At 35.7% G+C, this 20421-nt stretch overlaps 1 protein-coding gene across 2 annotated transcripts in view; it reads left to right on the plus strand.

The window, feature by feature from the left end:
* ZPBP (zona pellucida binding protein) overlaps positions 1 to 20421 on the plus strand; it is a 114725-nt gene that overhangs the window by 66632 nt on the left and 27672 nt on the right. For both annotated transcript variants that reach the window (XM_065939718.1, XM_065939719.1), the window contains exon 7: positions 11340 to 11517. In XM_065939718.1, the coding sequence (XP_065795790.1) occupies positions 11340 to 11517 (178 nt within the window). The remainder of the gene's footprint in view (positions 1 to 11339; positions 11518 to 20421) is intronic.

Below are 20421 nucleotides of genomic sequence, written 5' to 3' on the forward strand. Positions count from 1 at the left end.
TAAATTTTTTACAAAGGGAAAAAACATCCAGTTGAAATTGAGATGTTTTTATGTATAAAATATACATAGAATTTTAGAGGTTTGCTGTAAAAACAAAGATGCAAATTATATCAATAATTTTCATTGATTTCATGCTATAATGTATGTTGATATACTGGATTAAATAAAATGCGTTCCTAAAATAAACTAATTTCACTTGTTTTTAAAAAAAAGAGGTAGCAAGAATACATAGAACTATATAAAAATGGTCTTAACGACCTGAATAACCATGATGATATGGTCACTCACCAAAACCCAGGCATCCTGGAGCATGAAATCAAGTAGGCCTTAGGAAGCATTACTACAACAAAGCTAGTGGAGGTGATGGAATTCTGGCTGAACTATTTCACATCCTAAAAGAGGATGCTGTGAAAGTGCTGTGCTCAATATACAAGCAAATTTGTAAAACTCAACAGGAGCCACAGGACTGGAAAAGGTCAGTTTACATTCCAATCCCAAAGAAGGACAATGCCAAAAAGTGTTCAAACTACCAACAGTTGCACTCATTTCACATGCTAGTAGGGTTATGCTCAAAATCCTTCAAGCCAGGCTTCAGCAGTACATGGAACAGAAACTTCCAGATGTACAAGCTAGGTTTAGGAAAGAGGAACAAGAGATGAAATTGCCAACATTTGTTGAATCACAGAGAAAGCAAGGGAATTCCTGAATCTACTTCTGCTTCATTGACTACATTAAAGCCTTTGTGTGGATCACAGCAAACTGTGGAAAATGCTTAAAGAGATGGGTATATAAGACCACCTTACCTGTCTACTGAGAAACCTATATGAGGGTCAAAAAGCAACAGTTAGAACTGCACATGGAACAGCAGACTGGTTCAAAATTAGGGAAGGATTACGTCAAGGCTACATATTGTCACCCTGCTTATTTAACTTCTATGCAGAGTACATCATGCAAAATGCTGGGCTGAATGAATCACAAGCTGGAATAAAGAGTGCTTGGAGAAATTTCAACAGCCTCAGATATGCAGATGGTACCACTGTAATGGTAGAAAGTAAAGAGGAACTGAAGAGCCTTTTGATGAAAGTGAAAGAGGACAGTGAAAAAGCTGACTTAAAACTCAGCATTCAAAAAACTAAAATCATGGCATCCAGTCCCACTACTTCATGGCAAATAGATGCGGAAAAAATGGAAATGGTGACAGATTTTATTTTCTTGGGCTCCAAAATCACTGCTGATGGTGACTGCAGCCATAATATTAAAAGACCCTTGCTCCTTGGAAGAAAAGCTATGACAAACCTAGACAGCAAATTAAAAAGCAGAGACATCACTTTGCTAATGAAGTTCCATATAGTCAAAGCTATTTTTTTTCCAGTAGTCATGTATGGACATTAGAGTTAGACTGTAAAGAAGGTTGAGGGCCAAAGAATTGGTACTTTCAAATTGTGATACCAGAGAAGACTCCTGAGAGTCCCTTGGACTGAAAGTATGTCAAGTTAGTCAATCCTAAATGAAATCAACCCTGAATATTTGTTGAAAAGACTGATGCTGAAGTGCCATTACTTTGGCCCCCTGCTACAAGAGCCGCCTCATTGGAAAAGACCCTGATGCTGGGAAAGACAGAGGGCAGAAGGATAAAGGGACAGCAGTGGATGAGATGTGTAGACAGCATCGCGGACTCAGTGAGCATGATGTTGAGCAAACTGGGGCAGTTGGTGAAGTACATAGAGTTGCAAAGAAAGGGCCACGACTTAGCGACTGAACAGCAACCAAAAGTCAATATTTTTGGTTCATAGCTTTGTTCGTTTCTGCAGTTTGAATGTATCACCATATACTCTCCCAACCTAAAAAGTCTGTGCCAAGAAATCCTCCGATAGTATCATTTGAGGAGGCGGATGTCCCCTTTGTTTGATGAATTTCTTTTCTCTAACTTCTTTCATGTTAATATGTTAATAACAGTGTTACTTGGTGTAGTTTTCTTTAGGACAACATATTTGCTTTTATTCGAGGTTTATAAATCTGAATGTCCATTCCCTCTGCAGATTTCTTTGGCATTGTTTTTTGAAATAAGCTTACTAGTACTTCCTCTGCTTGAGGGAACTCCCTAGTGCATGTACTGATTTAGTGACGATGTCAAGTAAGTTTCATTGGATTTCTTTACTCTTTTCTTCTTTTTATTTCTGTGACTGGGTAATTTCAAATGATCTGCCTTTAATTCACTGATTCTTTTTTTCTGTTTGAGTCTGCCTTTGAAACTGTCTCTGTTGAATTTTTAAAGTTCAGTGACTGTATTTTTCTTGCCAGAATTTCTGTTTACTTCTTTTTTATGGTTTGTGTTTCTTTGTTCCACTTCTTGGATTTCGTATGTATCAGTATGTGTATGCATTGTTTTTTTGATGTTTGTCTCTCAGTGTAGTTTACTAAGTTTCTTTAAGATTATTTTGGATTTTTTAAGGCAATTCATAGATTTTTATATCTTTGTAGCTGGTTATTTGACCTTTTTTTAGTTCTTCTATGTTGTCACGTTTTCTTGATTCTTGTGATCCTGCTAACCTCGCATTGGTGCCTGGGCATTTAAAGGAAAGTTTCCTCTTCCAGTGTTTGTATTCTGGCTTCCAGGGATAATGGCCTTTAGCAGAATAGAGCTTCTAGGCATCTCTCAAGCCTTTCCTCTCAGCGCTTGCTTTTTCCTTGGGGGTGTGGAGGGCGTTTTGAATTGTCTCTTCTCTCAGTCTCAGAGTCATAGGTTCTGAGAGTCGTATCAGGTGCTGAGTGCCAACCAGTCCTTTCCTGGGCAGCAGTGCCTGAAATGGCAAGATTTTTGTGAATTTTCTGTCTCTCGCCTTCTGTGCTCCTTCTCTGTTGCGTGCCACGTGCTCGAGAGTCACCCTTTTCTTTTCTCCGGGGTAGCATGTAGATTCTGAGCCAAGGAGTGCAAGCTCCTTCTCTCTTCTTTTCTCCTGAAGGGACAGTCTCAGGGTTTTGTGCCTTTAGCAAATTTTGTAGCGCTAAACTAGTTGCTGGATTCCGTACTGGCTGCTTACATCTGTGTGCTGTCTGTGGGGGCATACAGGCCAGGTGCCGTGGGTTTCCGCCCCTTTTCTTCTCATCCAGAAGCAGTCCTTGTGGGGAATGACACAAAGGCTGGGACCATCAGACTTTGACTTTTCATTTTCTTTCCCCTGAGGGAGAAGTTATGAGTTAGAAGAATCTTTGCGGGAGCTGAGTTTTGGTGACCTGGGTAAGTGGTGAGGTGGTTAAAGTAAAACTTGTTTCTCCTACAATTTTCAGTAGGCCTGATCTTGGGTTTTGTTGTCCATGGGGATGCTGGAGCCTTTCTGCTGTAATCACTACTTCTTAGAAAAGTATTTTCATCCCTGAATGATTGTCAAATCAGAGTTTTTGTGCAGTGGAAATGAGCCTTCTGTTCTGCTGTGCTGCTGAACTGTTAACTGTTAACAATCCCTGCCTCTCAGGGATTAGACCAGTTACATTTAAATTATCAGCCATTTGGATTTAAATCCACCATTTCCCCATTTTTTTCCTTTTTGTCACATCTGTTGTAACCTTTTCTTTTTATTCTTTTTTCTTTTGATGATTTGCTTTTTCACATAGTGCTACTATTTTATAGTGTTGTTCATTGCTTTGTGTTGTTGTTTTTGTTCAGTTGCTAAGTCATGTCCAACTCTTTGTGACCCCATGGACTGCAGCACTCCAGGCTTCCCTGTCCTTCACTGTCTCCCAAAGTTTGCTCAACTTCATGTCCATTGACTCCATGATGCTCTCTGACCATGTCATCCTCTGCCTTCCTCTTCTCCTTTTGCCTTTAGTCTTTCCTAGCATCAGGATCTTTTCTGATGAGTTGACTCTATGTATCAGGTGGCCAAAGTATTGTAGCATCAGCTTCAGCATCAGTCCTTCCAATTAATATTCAGGGTTGATTTCCTTAAGGATTGACTGGTTTGATCTCCTTGCCATCCAAGGGACTCTCAAGTTTTCTCCAACACCACAGTTCAGAAGCATCATTCTTCAGTGCCCAGTCTTCTTTATGGTCTAACTCTTACATCCTTACATGACTACTGGAAAAACCATAGCTTTGACTCTACAGACCTTTGTCAGCACAGTGATGTCTCTGCTTTTGAATATGCTGTCTAGATTTGTCATAGCTTTCCTTCTAAGGAGCAAAGGTCTTTAATTTCATGGCTGCAGTCGCTGTCCACAGTGATTTTGGAGCCCAAGAAAATAAAATCTGTCATTGCTTCCACTCTTTCCCCTTTTACTTGCTATGAAGTGATGGGATGAGTTGCCATGGTCTTAGTTTTTTGATTGTTGAGTTTTAAGCTGGCTTTTTCACTCTTTTTTTCACCCTCATCAAGAGCCTCTTTAGTTCTTCTTCACTTTCTGCCATTAGGGTGGTGTCATCTGCATATCTGAGGTTTTTGATATTTCTCTGGCAGTCTTGTTTCAAGCTTGTGATTATCTATCCCGGCATTTCACATGATGTACTCTGCATAAAAATTGAATATGCAGGGTGACAGTAGAAGGCTTTGTCTTACTCCTTTCCCAATTTTGAACCAGTCCGTTGTTCCGTGTGCAGTTCTAACTTGTTTTTTGACCCTTATACAGGTTTCTCAGGAGACAGTTAAAGTGGTCTGGTATTTCTGTCTCTTTTAAGATTTTCCACAGTTTCTTGTGATCTACACAGTTGAAAGATTTAGTGTAGTTAATGAAGCAGAAGGAGATGTTTTTCTGGAATTCTTTTGTTTTTCTATGATCTAGTGGATTTTGACAATGTGATCTCTTGTTCCTCTGCCTTTTTTAAGCTCAGTTTGTACGTCTGGGCTTCCCTATAACTCATATGGTAAAGAATCTGCCTGTAGTGCAGGAGACCTGGGCTCAATCCCTAGGTTGGGAATATCCCCTGGAGAAGGGAATGGCAACTCACTCCAGTATTCTTGCTTTAAGATTCCCGTGGACAGAGGAGCCTGGTATCACGTGGTCCATGGGGTCACAAAGATTTGGTCATGACTGAGGGGCTAACACTGCTACTACTATACATCTGGAAGTTCTCGGTTCATGTACTGCCTAGGCTTGCTTATAGGATTTTGAGCATAACCTTACTAGCATGTGACATGAGTTGTATATAGCAGTTCTACACTAGTTTGAGCATTCTTTGGCATTGCCCTTTTTTGCTTTATTGTTTTTAAATCATAGTACTGCTTTATGTAGATGGGTTTTTATTATTCCATTACATATCATTTAACCTGTTTTTTTACTCTTCAAGGTTTGCTTCTCCCATTTATTTTTTGTTTCTTTTTAAACTTATATATTTTTTCATTGTTTTTTTTTGGATTTGCTTCAAAGTTTAACATTCTTAATAGCAGAACCAAAAGTTACTCAGTGTATATAGTACCTTCCAAAAAAGTGTAAGAACCTTAAAGACCTTTAACTCATGACCTGGCTTCATCTCTCAAGTTTTTGTTCCATAATATTTTAGTTCTTTTTAAAATTTTTTTCACTTATTATTAAGATTATTTCAAAATGTCACTGTCTGTTTAGATTCACCCACAGTTTTATCCATTTCTTTGCTTACCATTCACTCTTGTGTCTCTCTTTCCTTATCATGTCATTTTTGCTTCCTTCTGTATTTATTGTTCCACTTGATATCTGAAGACTCACTGCTTTCTCATTTCTGGAAAATTTTTCTGCCTGAACAGCTTTGAAGATTACCTTTTACCCCATTTGCTTCTCTGCAGCTCCTATTTAGTGTGTTTTAGATTATCTCGTTGATTTCTCCATCGCTCTTACTTTTTTATGTGTTTTATATGTTCCTTATTCTGTGATTTCCTCAGTTATTTATTGTGTTTAATTATTCTTGCTGCAGTTTGACCTAATCTGATGTTCAATCTGTCTACAGTTTTTAATTTCAATCTATTTTTTCTCCCTTTATTAACTGTAATGTAAGGTTGTTTCTCAGATATACTTTCTCTTTTATTTATTATACTTTCTCTTTCTCTTTTATTTATGATATAAATTTCCTTTACTGTGTTTTCATTACCACTTCTATATCTTTATGAGTTTTAAGGATGCTTGGTATCATTTTTGATGTTTTAGGTAACTGAAGTTCCCTTGTATGAGTTTTTTGATGGTCTCATGTGGTAGTTTGTTTCCTCTTCTGTAGTTTCTAATTTCATTCTTTACTTCATAATTCTGGCTGATAAGTAGTATTTGTCAGTCCTTTATCAGTAGATATAGCCCCTTTGACTTAAGTTGTGTGTGTTTTTCTGTAAAGTTACTATATTTGCTTTTGACTGTTCTCAGGCAAACCCAACTTTTTAAAATTTTTTTCCATTTATTTTTATTAGTTGGAGACTAATTATTTTACAATATTGTAGTGGTTTTTGCCATACATTGACATGAATCAGCCATGGATTTACATGTGTTCCCCATCCCGATCCCCCCTCCCACCTCTCTCTCCATCCCATCCCTCTGGATCTTCCCAGTGCACCAGCCTTGAGCACTTGTCTCATGCATCCAAACTGGGCTGGTGATCTGTTTCACCCTTGGTAGTATACTTGTTTCAATGCTATTCTCTCAGAACATCCCACCCTCGCCTTCTCCCACAGAGTCCCAAAGTCTGTTCTGTACATCTGTGTGTCTTTTTCTGTTTTGCATATTGGGTTATCGTTGCCATCTTTTTAAATTCCATATATATGTGTTAGTATACTGTATTTGTGTTTATCTTTCTGGTTTACTTCACTCTGTATAATGGGCTCCAGTTTCATCCATCTCATTAGAACTGATTCAAATGAATTCTTTTTAATGGCTGAGTAATATTCCATTGTGTATATGTACCACAGCTTCCTTATCCATTCGTCTGTTGATAGGCATCTAGGTTACTTCCATGTCCTGGCTATTATAAACAGTGCTGCGATGAACATTGGGGTACATGTGTCTCTTTCAGATCTGGTTTCCTTGGTGTGTATACCCAGAAGTGGGATTGCTGGGTCATATGGCAGTTCTATTTCCAGTTTTTTAAGGAATCTCCACACTGTTGTCCATAGCCTTAACTAGACAAACCTTTGTTGACAAAGTAATGTCTCTGCTTTTTTTTAATATGCTGTCTAGGTTGTTCATAACTTTCCTTCCAAGGACTAAGCGTCTTTTAATTTCATGGCTGCAGTCACCATCTGCAGTGACATTGGAGCCACAAAAAATAAAGTCTGACACTGTGTCCACTGTCTCCCCATCTATTTCCCATGAAGTGATGGAACCAGATGCCATGATCTTAGTTTTCTGAATGTTGAACTTTAAGCCAACTTTTTCACTCTCCTCTTTCACTTTCATTAACAGGCTCTTTAGTTCTTCTTCACTTTCTGCCATAAGTGTGGTGTCATCTGCATATCTGAGGTTATTGCTATTTCTCTCAGCCATCTTGATCCCAGCTTGTGCTTCCTCCAGTCCAGCGTTTCTCATGATGTACTCTGCATATAAGTTCAGTAAGCAGGGTGACAATATATAGCCTTGACGTACTCCTTTTCCTATTTGGAACCAGTCTGTTGTTCCATGTCCAGTTCTAACTGTTGCTTCCTGACCTGCATACAGGTTTCTCAAGAGGCAGGTCAGGTGGTCTGGTATTCCCATTTCTTTCAGAATTTTCCACAGTTTATTGTGATCCACACCATTAGTAGTAGCTAATATTTGGTTTGTAATGTTCATATTTAGCATCTTTTTCTCCCTGTCTTCCTTTTTGCTTTTTCTTTCTCTCTTGTTGTTGAAACATAGCTACACAAGATCTTTGCTCTGTTATATTCAGTTAGGTGATTTTTAGCAGGAGGATTTTCCAGAATATCTGGTGCATCATATGGTTGGAAATGGAAAAACTTTTTCTGTGTTTTTAAGTGTCATTTCTCTCCTCTACTTCCATCTTGTGTGCTTTTATCAGTTAGAAATATACTACTATAAAAACCTTAATATGACATTTAAATCTCTAATAAGTTTAAAACCTGAATTACAAGTTATCTTTAATCTTTCTTCTAAAGAATCTAATATTCCAGTGCAGGTTTCATTTCCTGTGGGACAACAACTGCTTCAGTGACCAACTCTGAGTGAAGAGTTGATCCTTTTGCCTGTTGCTTCAGGACTCATGTAGACTCTCCATTGCAAAGTTAAATTTTTCTTTATTCTAAAGTTCTAGGAGTGGTTATGCTTCTTAGGAGTGGATTCCACCTTCCAAGGAATTCCAACTGTTGTATAACCTTAATACTTTCCTTCCTGATCTGAGTGTGTATACATCATTTGTGTTGGTGTTCCTACCATGAGGGGCATGACTTTGTGTTTTCATTTAATCTTCTTCAACAGTTAAGAGGGACATTCTCCTGTAAGATAGGGACTTTGGAACATCCTCCTGTAAGGTCTGGACACCCTGCCTCTCATGTGCTCCCTGAGCGCCAGGGTCACCAGTTTTTCTGCGCAAATTTCCAGTTCTTCCATTTCATTCAAGATACCTTAAGCCTCTGTCTCCTTTTCTTTTGCTTCTTGTTTAGTTTCGCTTCTTAATTCCAGTCCTATTTAATGCCTCTAGTCATTTTCCAAAGAGATTCCCAAATATAGGTGTTAACCAAAGTTTTCCAAGAGATTCTATCTTAGAAGTGTACTGTTTGTAATAGCTGGAACAAAATGAATTCTCCCCTCATGGTTATTGGAGCTCCAGTCTAAATCTCATCCTGTATAATGTATTTTTTGCCTGTCCTAGGAGCTCCATAATTTTAAGTAGTTATTGCTTTCTGGGCTTGCTGGACTAATGTAGTGCAAATATTAAAAGCCTTCCTAGTCACCTTATATAGTACGTAACTTGGCATGATCATAGGAACAGATTATGGTACTCAAAGGAAGCTGTTCAACTTCCCCATGCAGAAGTTTATATATTTTACCCTATATATATATATATATATATATATATATATACACACACACACATATGTATTTAATGATTACTTGTTCTAGTCCTGTAATCAATAACTAATAACTATAGAACATATTCCTTCCATAAATGTTTAATCATTCTGTAAAGTTTGAAGGTAGGGGGTGAAGGGAACAGTAGCTTAGGCTAGGCATTATGGTGTTTGTTCTGTAGTATTAATTCTTTTTTTTTTTGTTCCACAGTATGTATTCTTCATATCTTAAATTAGGTGATTAAACTATGAAGAATTTCTATAATCATGGTTTGTTCTTATATCATCCAAATTGGTCCAGAAATTTTTGCTTGAAAATCTTTCATTCTTACCCAACTCAGAGAATTCCCCAATTTCACACTTTATTTGGTACAGTTGACCCTTGTCAACCATCAACATACTCATTATTTAAAAAATTGAATCAATGATTCAAGTAATTTACTTTCTTTCCATTTCTACCAAATCAGATATTTATCCTCATTCTGCTTTTTAAAAGGAAAACAGGAAACAGAAATCTGATCTGTGATTATTTTTGTTCATCAATCCCAGTTTTCCTGATCTAGTTTCATTGTTGTTGTTGTTGTTTTCTGCATAGAATGTTAGGAAGCTAAGTGGTTATGAGTGTGTCTCCTGAAAATTTTATTTGTAGTCTTGTGCTTCCCTGGTAGCTCAGATGGTAAAGAGTCTGCTTGCAATGCACGGAACCTGGGTTTGATCCCTGGGTCTGGGAGATCCCCTGGAGAAGGAAATGGCAACCCACTCCAGTATTCTTGTCTGGAAAATCCCCTGGATGGAGCAGCCTGTCAGGCTACAGTTCATGGTCTCGCAAAGAGTCGAATAGGACTGAGCGACTAACACTTTCACTTTCACCTGTTAGCTCAGCTGGTAAAGAATCCACCTGCAATGCAGGAGACCCCAGTTCGGCTCCTGGGTCAGAAAGGTCCGCTGGAGAAGGGATAGGCTACCCAGTCCAGTATTCTTGGGCTTCCCTAGTGGCTCAGCTGGTAATGAGTCTGCCTTCAATGAGGGAGATCTGGGTTTGATCCCTGGGTTGGGAAGGGAATGGCTTCCCCTGGAGCGGGGAACAGCTACCACCTCCACTCTTATGGCCTGGAGAATTCCATAGACTGTGTAGTATGGGGTTGCAAAGAGTTGGATATGACTGAGCAACTTTCACTCACTATTTAAATATAGTTAATTACATACCAGACTTGTAGTTAATTAATTTGTAAGCACTTCCTTAACTAAAAATAAGTAGCAGCAAATTTGACAGAATTTATTAGAAATACAAGACAACCATGTAGACTGTAAAAATGTAGCAATTCAGTAATAGACTGATTGAATATAGTATACTGAAAAACATTTTTACAATCTCTTGTAGAAATTTTCATGGCAGGGATATAATTTGTAAGATATCTGAGGAAGTCAGTAGGTTGAGATACACCATTAGTGGTTATAGATCAACATGAGTTCCTTCATCCCTGCTTCTTACTGTGCATGTTAGCATAGAAGAACTTCTTAGAGGTGCATGTTAGCATAGAAGAACTGAGCCAAACTAACTGACTTACAGAGGGTGTTAACTCATGACCATACCTCATGCTTTATCAGGTAAAGCTTACTAGTCACTGAAAAGTATAAGACTCTCCTTACTTTTAGGAGTCAAGACAGAATAATTATTATAAGTAAAAAGGTAATTAATTATAGGTCAGAATTATGCCTTAATTATTTTGTAAATTTGACTTTTGAAACAGAGCTAGAAGTTTTAACATGGGCTGTATTCCCTCTTGTTTTCAAACCTAATTTTTCTTTAACGAAAGAGTGGAGCAGATACCTCAGCATATGCTTCTTAAAGATTCTTAAAGTACATTTTTTTAAGAACATTTAACTGTTAGAGTACATTTCTGAAAGCACATTTCATTTCAAAGAACTGTCTTATTTTTGCTCTTATACCATAAATAATTTACAGTGCAGGAGACCTGAGTTTGATCCCTGGATCAGGAAGATTTCCTGAAGAAGGGAATTCTACCCGCTTCAGTATTCTTCCCTGGAGGATTCCTTGGACAGAAGAGCCTTGCAGGCTACAGTCTGTGGGGACACAAAGAATCAGACACGACTTAGTGACTGTAACACTTTCACATATTATTCAAAACCAAAGAGACCAAAAAGTTTGGCTATATATTGAAATAGTTTCTCTGTGCTGTATTTGGAAATATTTGAGGTTTTTAGTTGAAATCGTTTCAGTTTTATAGGTGCTATTTATATCCTTTGAATCCAGAAAAAATAAGGACCTTGAGAATTTTTCCTGTTTCTAAAAACATATCAATCCTTATTTGTTCTAAAATTTACATTTATGCAATAATGATTTTTCATACTGTATTTCTGTCTCAGGCTAAAAATCTCATAGAGCGGTTTTTTAATCAACAAGTGGAAGTTTTGGGCAGACGTGCAGAGCCATTGCCTGAAATATACTATATTGAAGGTACCCTCCAAATGGTTTGGATTAATCGCTGCTTCCCAGGGTATGGAATGAATATCCTGAAACACCCACGATGTCCTGAGTGCTGTGGTATGTAATGAAATCTGATTTTTTTTATTTATTCTCTTACCTTCATTATGCCTAACTGAATGTCTCTTACTTATATTTACTATCATTTAGGTTTGAAGTAGTGTGTTTGAAAAGACTCAGCCTGAAGATTTAAAAGAAAATGTCTGGCTTAATTCTGGCCTTGTTTTAATATTAAAGAGGGGTTGGGACATCAGGCAGTTGTCTGGGAGGAAAAGCAAATGCTAATTACGAGACACCTAGAGTTACTTAACAGCCAAACTATATTTATTTTAGAACCAGTTTTTGAGGAGTTTGCATTCATATAGCCTAGGTTAGGTATCTTTTTACTTTTAAAAAAATAAGTGTATGAGTTGCTTTACTACCAGTCTTCCTTCTGGTCTTTGATCCTCCCACTAAAGGGTCTGAGCTGCTGTCTGGCTTTCCTCCGTTGTGTTCTCTTATTGAAGCATCTGTAGTGGCTGTTAGCATGAGGATATGGTTGCAAAGGTCTTTGAATTTCTTTTTCAGTTGTTGATTGAGCCAACTAATCCTCAAAGACTTTCTAATAAAAATACCACTAAATTAGTACCATTTTCCAAGTCTCTGTTTTTTCCCCTTTTCTTCTGTTGTCTTATGTTAGATTAAAAACCTGTTCATTTGATAGAGCTCTAAATATTATTTTTACTTTGCTTTACTTAACTTGGTTAGATTTTGCTCTGTTTTTTTCATAATTTTGTTTTTGTTTAGGGATATGAATTTTGACAAAATGTACTGAAAATTTGTCTTAGGAAATACAAATTTAACAAATAGCACACTTACAAGTACCAACCTCTAGTGACTGTTTTATGAATCTGTGCTTACATACGTCACTAGAGCACAGAAAATGATGAAGAAAAACCTAGGAATGCCAAACAGTGAAAACAAAACCTGGTATAGTTTAGCTGTCTATTAAATGCATTTACATTATCCATCAATAAAGTCTTTTAAGACAAGCTAAAACATTTAAAGAGTTGTATATCATTAATTCCAAGAATTTGAAATAGTTAAATGTAGCTCTTTCGAGTGAAATAATGGGTTTCATCATAATTATTACTGTGATAATAATTTCATCATTAACATTTTTTCATTTATAAAAGTTCAGATAGCATAATTTTCAGGTATTCTCATTTTACCATGTAATTATAACATTCAAATTATTACGTGTTATAGGTTTGATTAGGTTCATTAAGCACCTCTCTTATTCTTGACAACAGACACCATGGGAAATATAGATAAAATATGTGTAAAGCCTGGCTCTGATGCTCTCCCAAATGTGTGTCTGGGCCCACAGAGCTTAGCAATACAGGAGCTATAGCCAGGAAACAATTAGTGAACAAGAGACCACCACACCACAGGGAAAAGAGCAGAAAGGAGGTTATATAAAGCAAGCCAAATTAGAGACAGAATGGATCCTAAAGGATTAATGTAATTGGCAAAAAGACTTTCTGAGTGATTTGACACTTGAGGTAGGACTCTGAAGATACAGGCTTAGCAAGTACCACCCAAGCAAGGGCAAGATTGAGCTTCAGATTTCTGGGGGGATTTCACTTGACTGGGGCTAGAGGATTAGTATCAGAAGGGCATGGCAGGCTTTGAGAGCAAAGTGGGAGAATTTGAATTTAATGTGGCAGTATGAGCCATATCTCTGAATAGAGAAGAGAAATGGCATTTATTTCTTGAATTTTATGGGATCATTATTATTGCTTAGTACACTTATCAACTAATGATTTGTTGTATTTCAATTTGTGTCATTCAATGATAAATAAATATCTTAATTTAGATTACTTTTGTGTTATTATCATCTCTGTTAGACTACTTAAGCAAGGTTGAGCTCCCTTTTTGGCACAGAACTCACTAAGTACAATGTTACCTTCAAGTCCTCATCATATACAGTTATATCATATGAGGCTATCATTCTAAAAATTTTAAAGAGTACATGCTACTCAGAAACACACTTACTTTGTTCTGCAAATTAAAAGATTCTGTAAAATGCAATGGACTTCTCTGGTGGCTCAGTGGTGAAGAATCCACATGCAATGCACGAGATGCGGGTTTGATCATTGGATTGGGAAGATTCCCTGGAGAACAAAATGGCAATTCACTCTAGTATTCTTGCCTTGGAAATCCCATGGGCAGAAGAGCCTGTGTCCGTGGGGTTGCAAAAGAGTAAGACCCAACTTAATGACTAAACAACAATAACATAAAATACAACTATACTTACAAGACAAAATTAACATATTCAATGAACTTAAAATCCATTCAAGTGTGAAATGAAATACTAGATAGAAGCACATAAAATGTATGAGGTACTGTGTAAAATAACTTACTTCCAAAATGAAGACACTCTATGTTCAGCACAGATTGAGATAAGCAGATCTATTATGTGAGTTTCTTTACTTTCTCAGCAGTCGGTTAAGTAAACAGAGATGTTTTCTTTTTTTTTTTTGGATATCTTACTTTACTCATTTAATTTTCACATCTAGACCACAGATAAAGATTGTTTGCTTATAAACCTGGAAACTTAACATTTCTACCTCTACTATTTTATCATTTCTAGTTAACTTAGCATTTTAAATTGATTTTTACTAAAAAGCTGAAACTTCATATTTAGCATTGCTTATTATATGCATCATTTTGTCTATCATTTTGACATGAATAATGAAGAAGTTCTAATTTGTGAATTATAGATATCTCATAATTTCATAAATTATATCATAAAAATACTACAACCAAAGTCCAGGTGGAATATTATACTGTTTCTGATAGAATTTTTTTACAATCCAGATTCTAAAATATGTTTTACTGTGTAATTTCTGTGGTTTCTATTATTTCTATAAGACTCTGTATATCTTGTTTTCCTCTTTATTTTATTCCTATTTAACTTCATCAAATAGCATTTTTAGACATAATATCCCACTCCTCCTTTTTCTTCTTCTTTAAACTATGGCAGTATCTTAAAGTTACCTGAAGACCTTCTCAAAAATATATCCAAGGTACAGGAGCCAGTCAGCTACATTTATAAGTGTCCTAGGTGAATTGATGTATACGAAAGTTTGAGCCTACTGAATATTGGTATTAATGAAGCAATACCTAGATAGGATGCCTTTCCTCCTGTTGAAGCAGTAGACTGGTTTTCATTGATAATAATGGGTGAATATATAGATTTCTGATACTTTATGCAGCATTGTTGTTTTCTGTTACTTTCTTTATAAATAAAGTTTTCTGTTGCACCTCCAAAGCTTTGGGGAGTCCCAGGAAACTTTAGCAAGATTATCATGATGATATAATGTCTCTGTTAGTAGTTAGAAATAATTAGCTTACAGGTTAAGCATTGGGTAATTTTATTAATAAAGTGTACTTTCACAGTGAAAGTGAATTATTTAGGAGATATAGTTGTTTTTAATAAGATATTTTAGACTCAAAATTTATTCTGTTCAGACATGTAACTGTGAACTCTTATTTTAATTTTATATCCAAGCACCAAGAAAAATAATAAAAAAAAAAGCTGATGTCAGCAAAGCAAACTTCAAGGCAAAAAGTCTTATTAGTTACACAAGGAGGCTTTACATAGTGATGAAAGGATGGGTCTAATAAGAAGAGGTGATAATACAGTATTTCTGAATTTGTGAGGACTTAACATAGATCTGAAATACATGAAAATTGTCAGGTAATACTGGCATATAAAGCAATATAGAAAAAATTAAGATTGGACTCAGCTAAAAAATAACTTACAGATGCATTACAAACATTAATAGATCAAGAACTGTAAACATTTTAGAATATGACAAGGAAATATCATCACATCTTCAGCATCAGAAAAAGATTAAAAAAACACAAAAATCACTGATTTTTATTAAAAAAAAAAGGTTATTAATTTTGTTTACATAAATATAAAGTACTTAATGTTTATCAAAAGATATTCCAAAGAGAAGATGATCCACAGAGTGGGAAATTTATTTGTAATGAATATAACCAGCAAAAGACTAGGTCATATAAAAAACCCATAGAAAACATTTTTGAAAAAGACAAGACAATTTTGAAAAAATGGAAAGAGGTTTGAACAAGTAATTCACAAGAGAGTAATTCCAGATGGTCAATGGATCCGTGAAAATATGTTCAACCTTTTTGTAACCAGGGAAATGTAGCTTAAAAACTAAACGAGATCCTACTCCACAATTATCAGATGGGCAAAAAGTAAACAGTCTTAATATACTGTATGTTCAAAAAGCTGTGGAGTCTTGGAGTACACTGCCTGAATGGATGTAAATTGTGTCCCTGGGGAAGCAGTTTGGCATTATTGTAAACGTGATAATGCACATACTCTATGATCTAGCATTTGACTCTCAGGAAAATTTCCTGACAGCATATTTTTTCATAGTCCCAAACTAGAGACAACCCAAATGTCCATTCATGTTAAAATGTACAAATAAAAGAGTGATATATTCATATAATGGGAGTGTTATATAGGAATGTCTATAATGAGTGAATGGGAATTACATCAGTGTGGATAAGTTTTATAAACATAACTGATGGAAAAGAACCTAACTAACCACAGTGGAATCCATACAGTTTGGGATGACTGAACTCTGTTTTATAGAGATTTATTTATGAATGCTGAAAGCTAAGACTACAGTGCAGTTGATGGAAATTTTCACCATGACACAGAAGACTAGAGCTGACTTGCGATGGGGACGGGGAATGAGTGGAGTGGGACCCAAGAGAAGTGTTGAGAGGTGGCAGACTCCTATTTTATGTTTCTTAATTGTTTTTAGACAGGTCTTCTGTGTAAGCATTCATTATATTGTACATTTATATCTTATTTTGTGTGTGAGAGTTCATAATAAAACGGTAAAAATTTAAAATTTTCCCTTAAAGCTTGAGCACCATTGTTAAAACGCTAAAGACATGCTAAAGAAAAACATTCACAAGTGTTTCTTTTCTGTAATAATTAAAATTTATCATTTGTGTATCATATCACCTGATCTTTGTTTTCAGAAATTTGTAATTTTAACAGAGCTATATCAATAAATGGTTTAGTAGAAATAATGAAATTATTGTGACTTTTTTCTGTTAATCATTAAGTTATAAATACAATTTCATGTTACTCTACTCTCTGCATATTACTTTTACTTATTAAAAATGACTAATCATAGGAATTACATTTAAACATTTTGTTTATGTTGGAAATTAGATTATTTCCTTTTTTATTATTGTATTAAATGTTTACACTTTTACTTAACCAGCCTTTATTTTTTTAGTTAATTCTTTGTATAAATTTATAGAAAAATGAGTATTAATCTTAAATAATGGACATTTTGATATTTTACATTTTTTGGTGTGTTTAGCATGTTCACCCTATCTTAATCTCTCTTATAATATGTAACAGTGCATTACAATGTTATAATGTATTGCAGTGTTATAATATATATGTAACTACAGACATTTTGGTATGTCTTTTAATAGATTCTGAGTGTGACTTTTCAAAAAAAAATTTTCAAAAGCAAAATTGCATAGCCCTTTGAAGTAAGGACCATGTCTCTCACCCTGCTGCATCTGCTTAGACTGGTACCTTTATCTGGGAGGTCTGCCACTCAGGACTTGTTAACTGGACAGCAGTCCTTTGCACTTTCCAAGTTTTCCTTCTCTTCGCTCTCCCTCACTTCTCTTCTCCAGTTAATTTCTTATTTAGAGGTTTCACCCAAATTTATCTGCTTGATTTCACTCCCACTGAAATTTGGATTTCATTGTTTTTTCGCCTGGAATGATTATAGTCTTTTCCTAACTGGTGCCCCTTTACTTTTTCTCCTTTTCAGTCCGTATACCACATTGCTTCTGATTATACTTGTAAATTCCAAATGTAATCATCTCATTACTTTAGAACCTTCAATAGTATCATCCTTTACCTAATACTACATATTTGTGTCTCTATAGGTAGATATGTTTCTGAATACTTTCTTGTTCCACTAATGCGTTAGTCTATCCCTGCAACAATTAGTTACAACTTCTAATGAGCCTCAAATCTCTGATAAACCCTGTCTTTATGTACTGTGAGGGCTTCCCTGATAGCTCAGTTCAGAATCCACCTGCAATGCAGGAGACCCCAGTTTGATTCCTGGGTTGGGAAGATCCCCTGGCAAAGGGATAGGCTACTCACTCCAGTATTTTGGGGCTTCCCTGGTGGCTCATTGGTAAAGAAACTGCCTGCAATGTGGGAGACCTGGGTTCGATCCTTGGGTTGGGAGGATCCCCTGGAAAAGGGAAAGTCTGCCCACAGTATTCTGGCCTGGAAAATTCCATAGTCCATGGGGTCTCAAAGAGTCTTACACAACTGAGCAACTTTCACTATGTACTATGAGGTCCATTGCCTCTCCAATCAGACTTTTGAAATCATCTTGTCAAGTTCTATAAAAATAGCTGTTGGATTTTGATTGTCACTTCATTGACTCTATCAGTCTCTTTGGTAGAACTGTCATCCTACCAATATTGAGTCTTCCAACTCATGAGCATGATGTGTGTGTATGTGAGTGTGTGAGTGCATATGCTTGTGCATCTTCATTAAAATATATCCCTTTTTAAGTTTTCATTTAAATGTATCCCAATTATAATTGTTCTTATAGATGTCTTAGAAATACTTTACTTAGATTTATATCTAGGTAACTGATTGTTTTAAACTTTTTATTTTGATATAATGTTAGACTTTAAAAGAAAAGTTAGAAAAATAGTTCAAAGAATTCCTCTATACTTTTCACCAAAGTTATTGCTATAAACTGAATATTTATATCCCCTCAAATTCATATGCTGAAACCTAACCCCCAGTGTGGTGCTATTTGGTGGTGGAGTCTTTGGGAGTTGATTTTTGTATACAGTGTAGAAGTCCAGCTTTATTCTTTTGCATGTGGATATTCAGTTTTCCAGCACCGGTTGTTGAAAAGATTATGCTTTACCCATGGAATGGTCTTAGCTTCCATATTGAATATCAGTTGACCGTGTATGTGAGCGTTTGTTTCTGGGACCTCTGTTTTGATCCATTGGTCTGTATATCTGTGTTTATGCTAATATCACACAGTTTTGATTACTATAGCTTTGTAATAAATTCTGAAATCAAGAAGTGTGATTGATCTAAATCTTTCTTTTTCAAGATTGTTTTGCTGTTCATGAGTCCTAGAGTTCCTTGTGGATTTTAGGATGAGTTTTACTATTTCTGAAAAGAAAAAACCACACACTCAAATTGTGATTTTGATAGGAATTGCCTTGCATCTGTAGATTGCTTTAGGTAGTATTTTTATCTTAATATTTAAGTCCTGCAATCCATGAGCACGGGATATCTTTCCAAATTTATGTCTCCTGTTTCAAAACACTCCTTCAGCAGTGTTTTGTAGTTTTCAGTGTGTGAAAGCTACAAATTCAACCTTCTTGGTTGAATGGTTTGTTCCTAACCATTTTGTTCTTTGTTATTCTAAGTGAATTATTTTCTTGATTCCCATGTTGGATTATTCATTACTGATTTCTGGAAATGCATCTATTTTAGCATATTGGTTTCATATGGTACAATTTTGCCAAATTTGTTTATTGGATTTAATAGGTTTTTTTTAAAGTTGAGTATTTTATACATGTAAGGTCATAACATCTATGAACAGAATACTTTTATTCTTCTTTTAAAATTATATTCATTTATTCTTATTACCAAATTACCCTGTCAAAAACTTCCAGTATGTTGAATATAAGTGGCAAATGTGGCCATTCATATTGTTCTTAAGAGAAAACGCTTTCAATCTTTAATTGTTGATGATATTAGTTGTTAGTTTTTCATATATGACTTTTAAGAGAGTTTTCTTCCATACATAGTTGATTATTGTTATTATGAAAGAGTATTGACATTGGCAAAATGTTTTGTATAAATTGAGATGAGCGTTTTTTTCCCTCCTTCATCCTGTTAATGTGGTATTTATAATTGATCAAGTTTTTGTATTGAATCTTCCTTGAATTCTGGGAATAAAACTCACTTGGTCACAGCATACAGTCTTCTAAATATGTTGCTAAATTTGGTGTATTATGTTGAGGATTTTTGTCAGCATTCATAAAGGATATTGGCTTAATTTTCTTGTGGTGTCTTATGTGGCTTTCATATCAGATAAAGATAACTTTATGGAGCGAGTTAGAAAGTGTCTCCTCTGCATTTTTGGATGAGTTTGAAAAAGGAGTTATGTTGCCTCTTTAAATTTTAATAGAATTCACCAGCGAAGCTATCTGGCCCTGGGCTTTCCTTTATGAGGAGGTTTTTGATTGCTAATTTAATGTCTTACTAGTTACAGTTTTATTCAGATTTTCTATTTCTTTATGTGTCATTTTGGTAGATTATGTGTTGTTAGAAATGTGTCCAGTTCATTTCAGTTATATAATTATTGGTGTTCAGTTATTCATAGTGTAATTTTATATTTCTTTTTGTGTAAAATCAGTAGTAATATCCCAACTTTCACTCAGATTGTTATTTTAGTGTCTTAAGTCTTTTCTCTCTTATTAATAGTCTGGCTAAAGTGATTAATTTTGTCAGTTTTTTTCAAAGAATCAGGTTTGTGTTTTTGTTAATATACTTTCCATATGTATGTATTTTTTTTGCCTCAGTTTTAATCTTTATTATTTTCATCATTCTGTTGGCTTTGTGCTCTGTTTGTTTCACTCTTCCTATTTCCTTAAGCAAAGTCAGGCTTCCCTGATGGCTCAGCATCTGTCTGCAATGCAGAAGACCTGGGTTTGATCCCTGGGTTGGGAAGATCCCCTGGAGAGGGGAAAGGCTACCCACTCCAGTATTCTGGCCTGGAAAACAGTCCATGGAGTTGCAAAGAGTTAGACATGACTTTCACTTTGAGCAAAGTCAGTTTATTAATT

This window comes from Muntiacus reevesi, chromosome 6 (genome assembly GCF_963930625.1).
Source record: "Muntiacus reevesi chromosome 6, mMunRee1.1, whole genome shotgun sequence".
In the NCBI taxonomy this organism is placed as follows: Eukaryota; Metazoa; Chordata; class Mammalia; order Artiodactyla; family Cervidae; genus Muntiacus; species Muntiacus reevesi.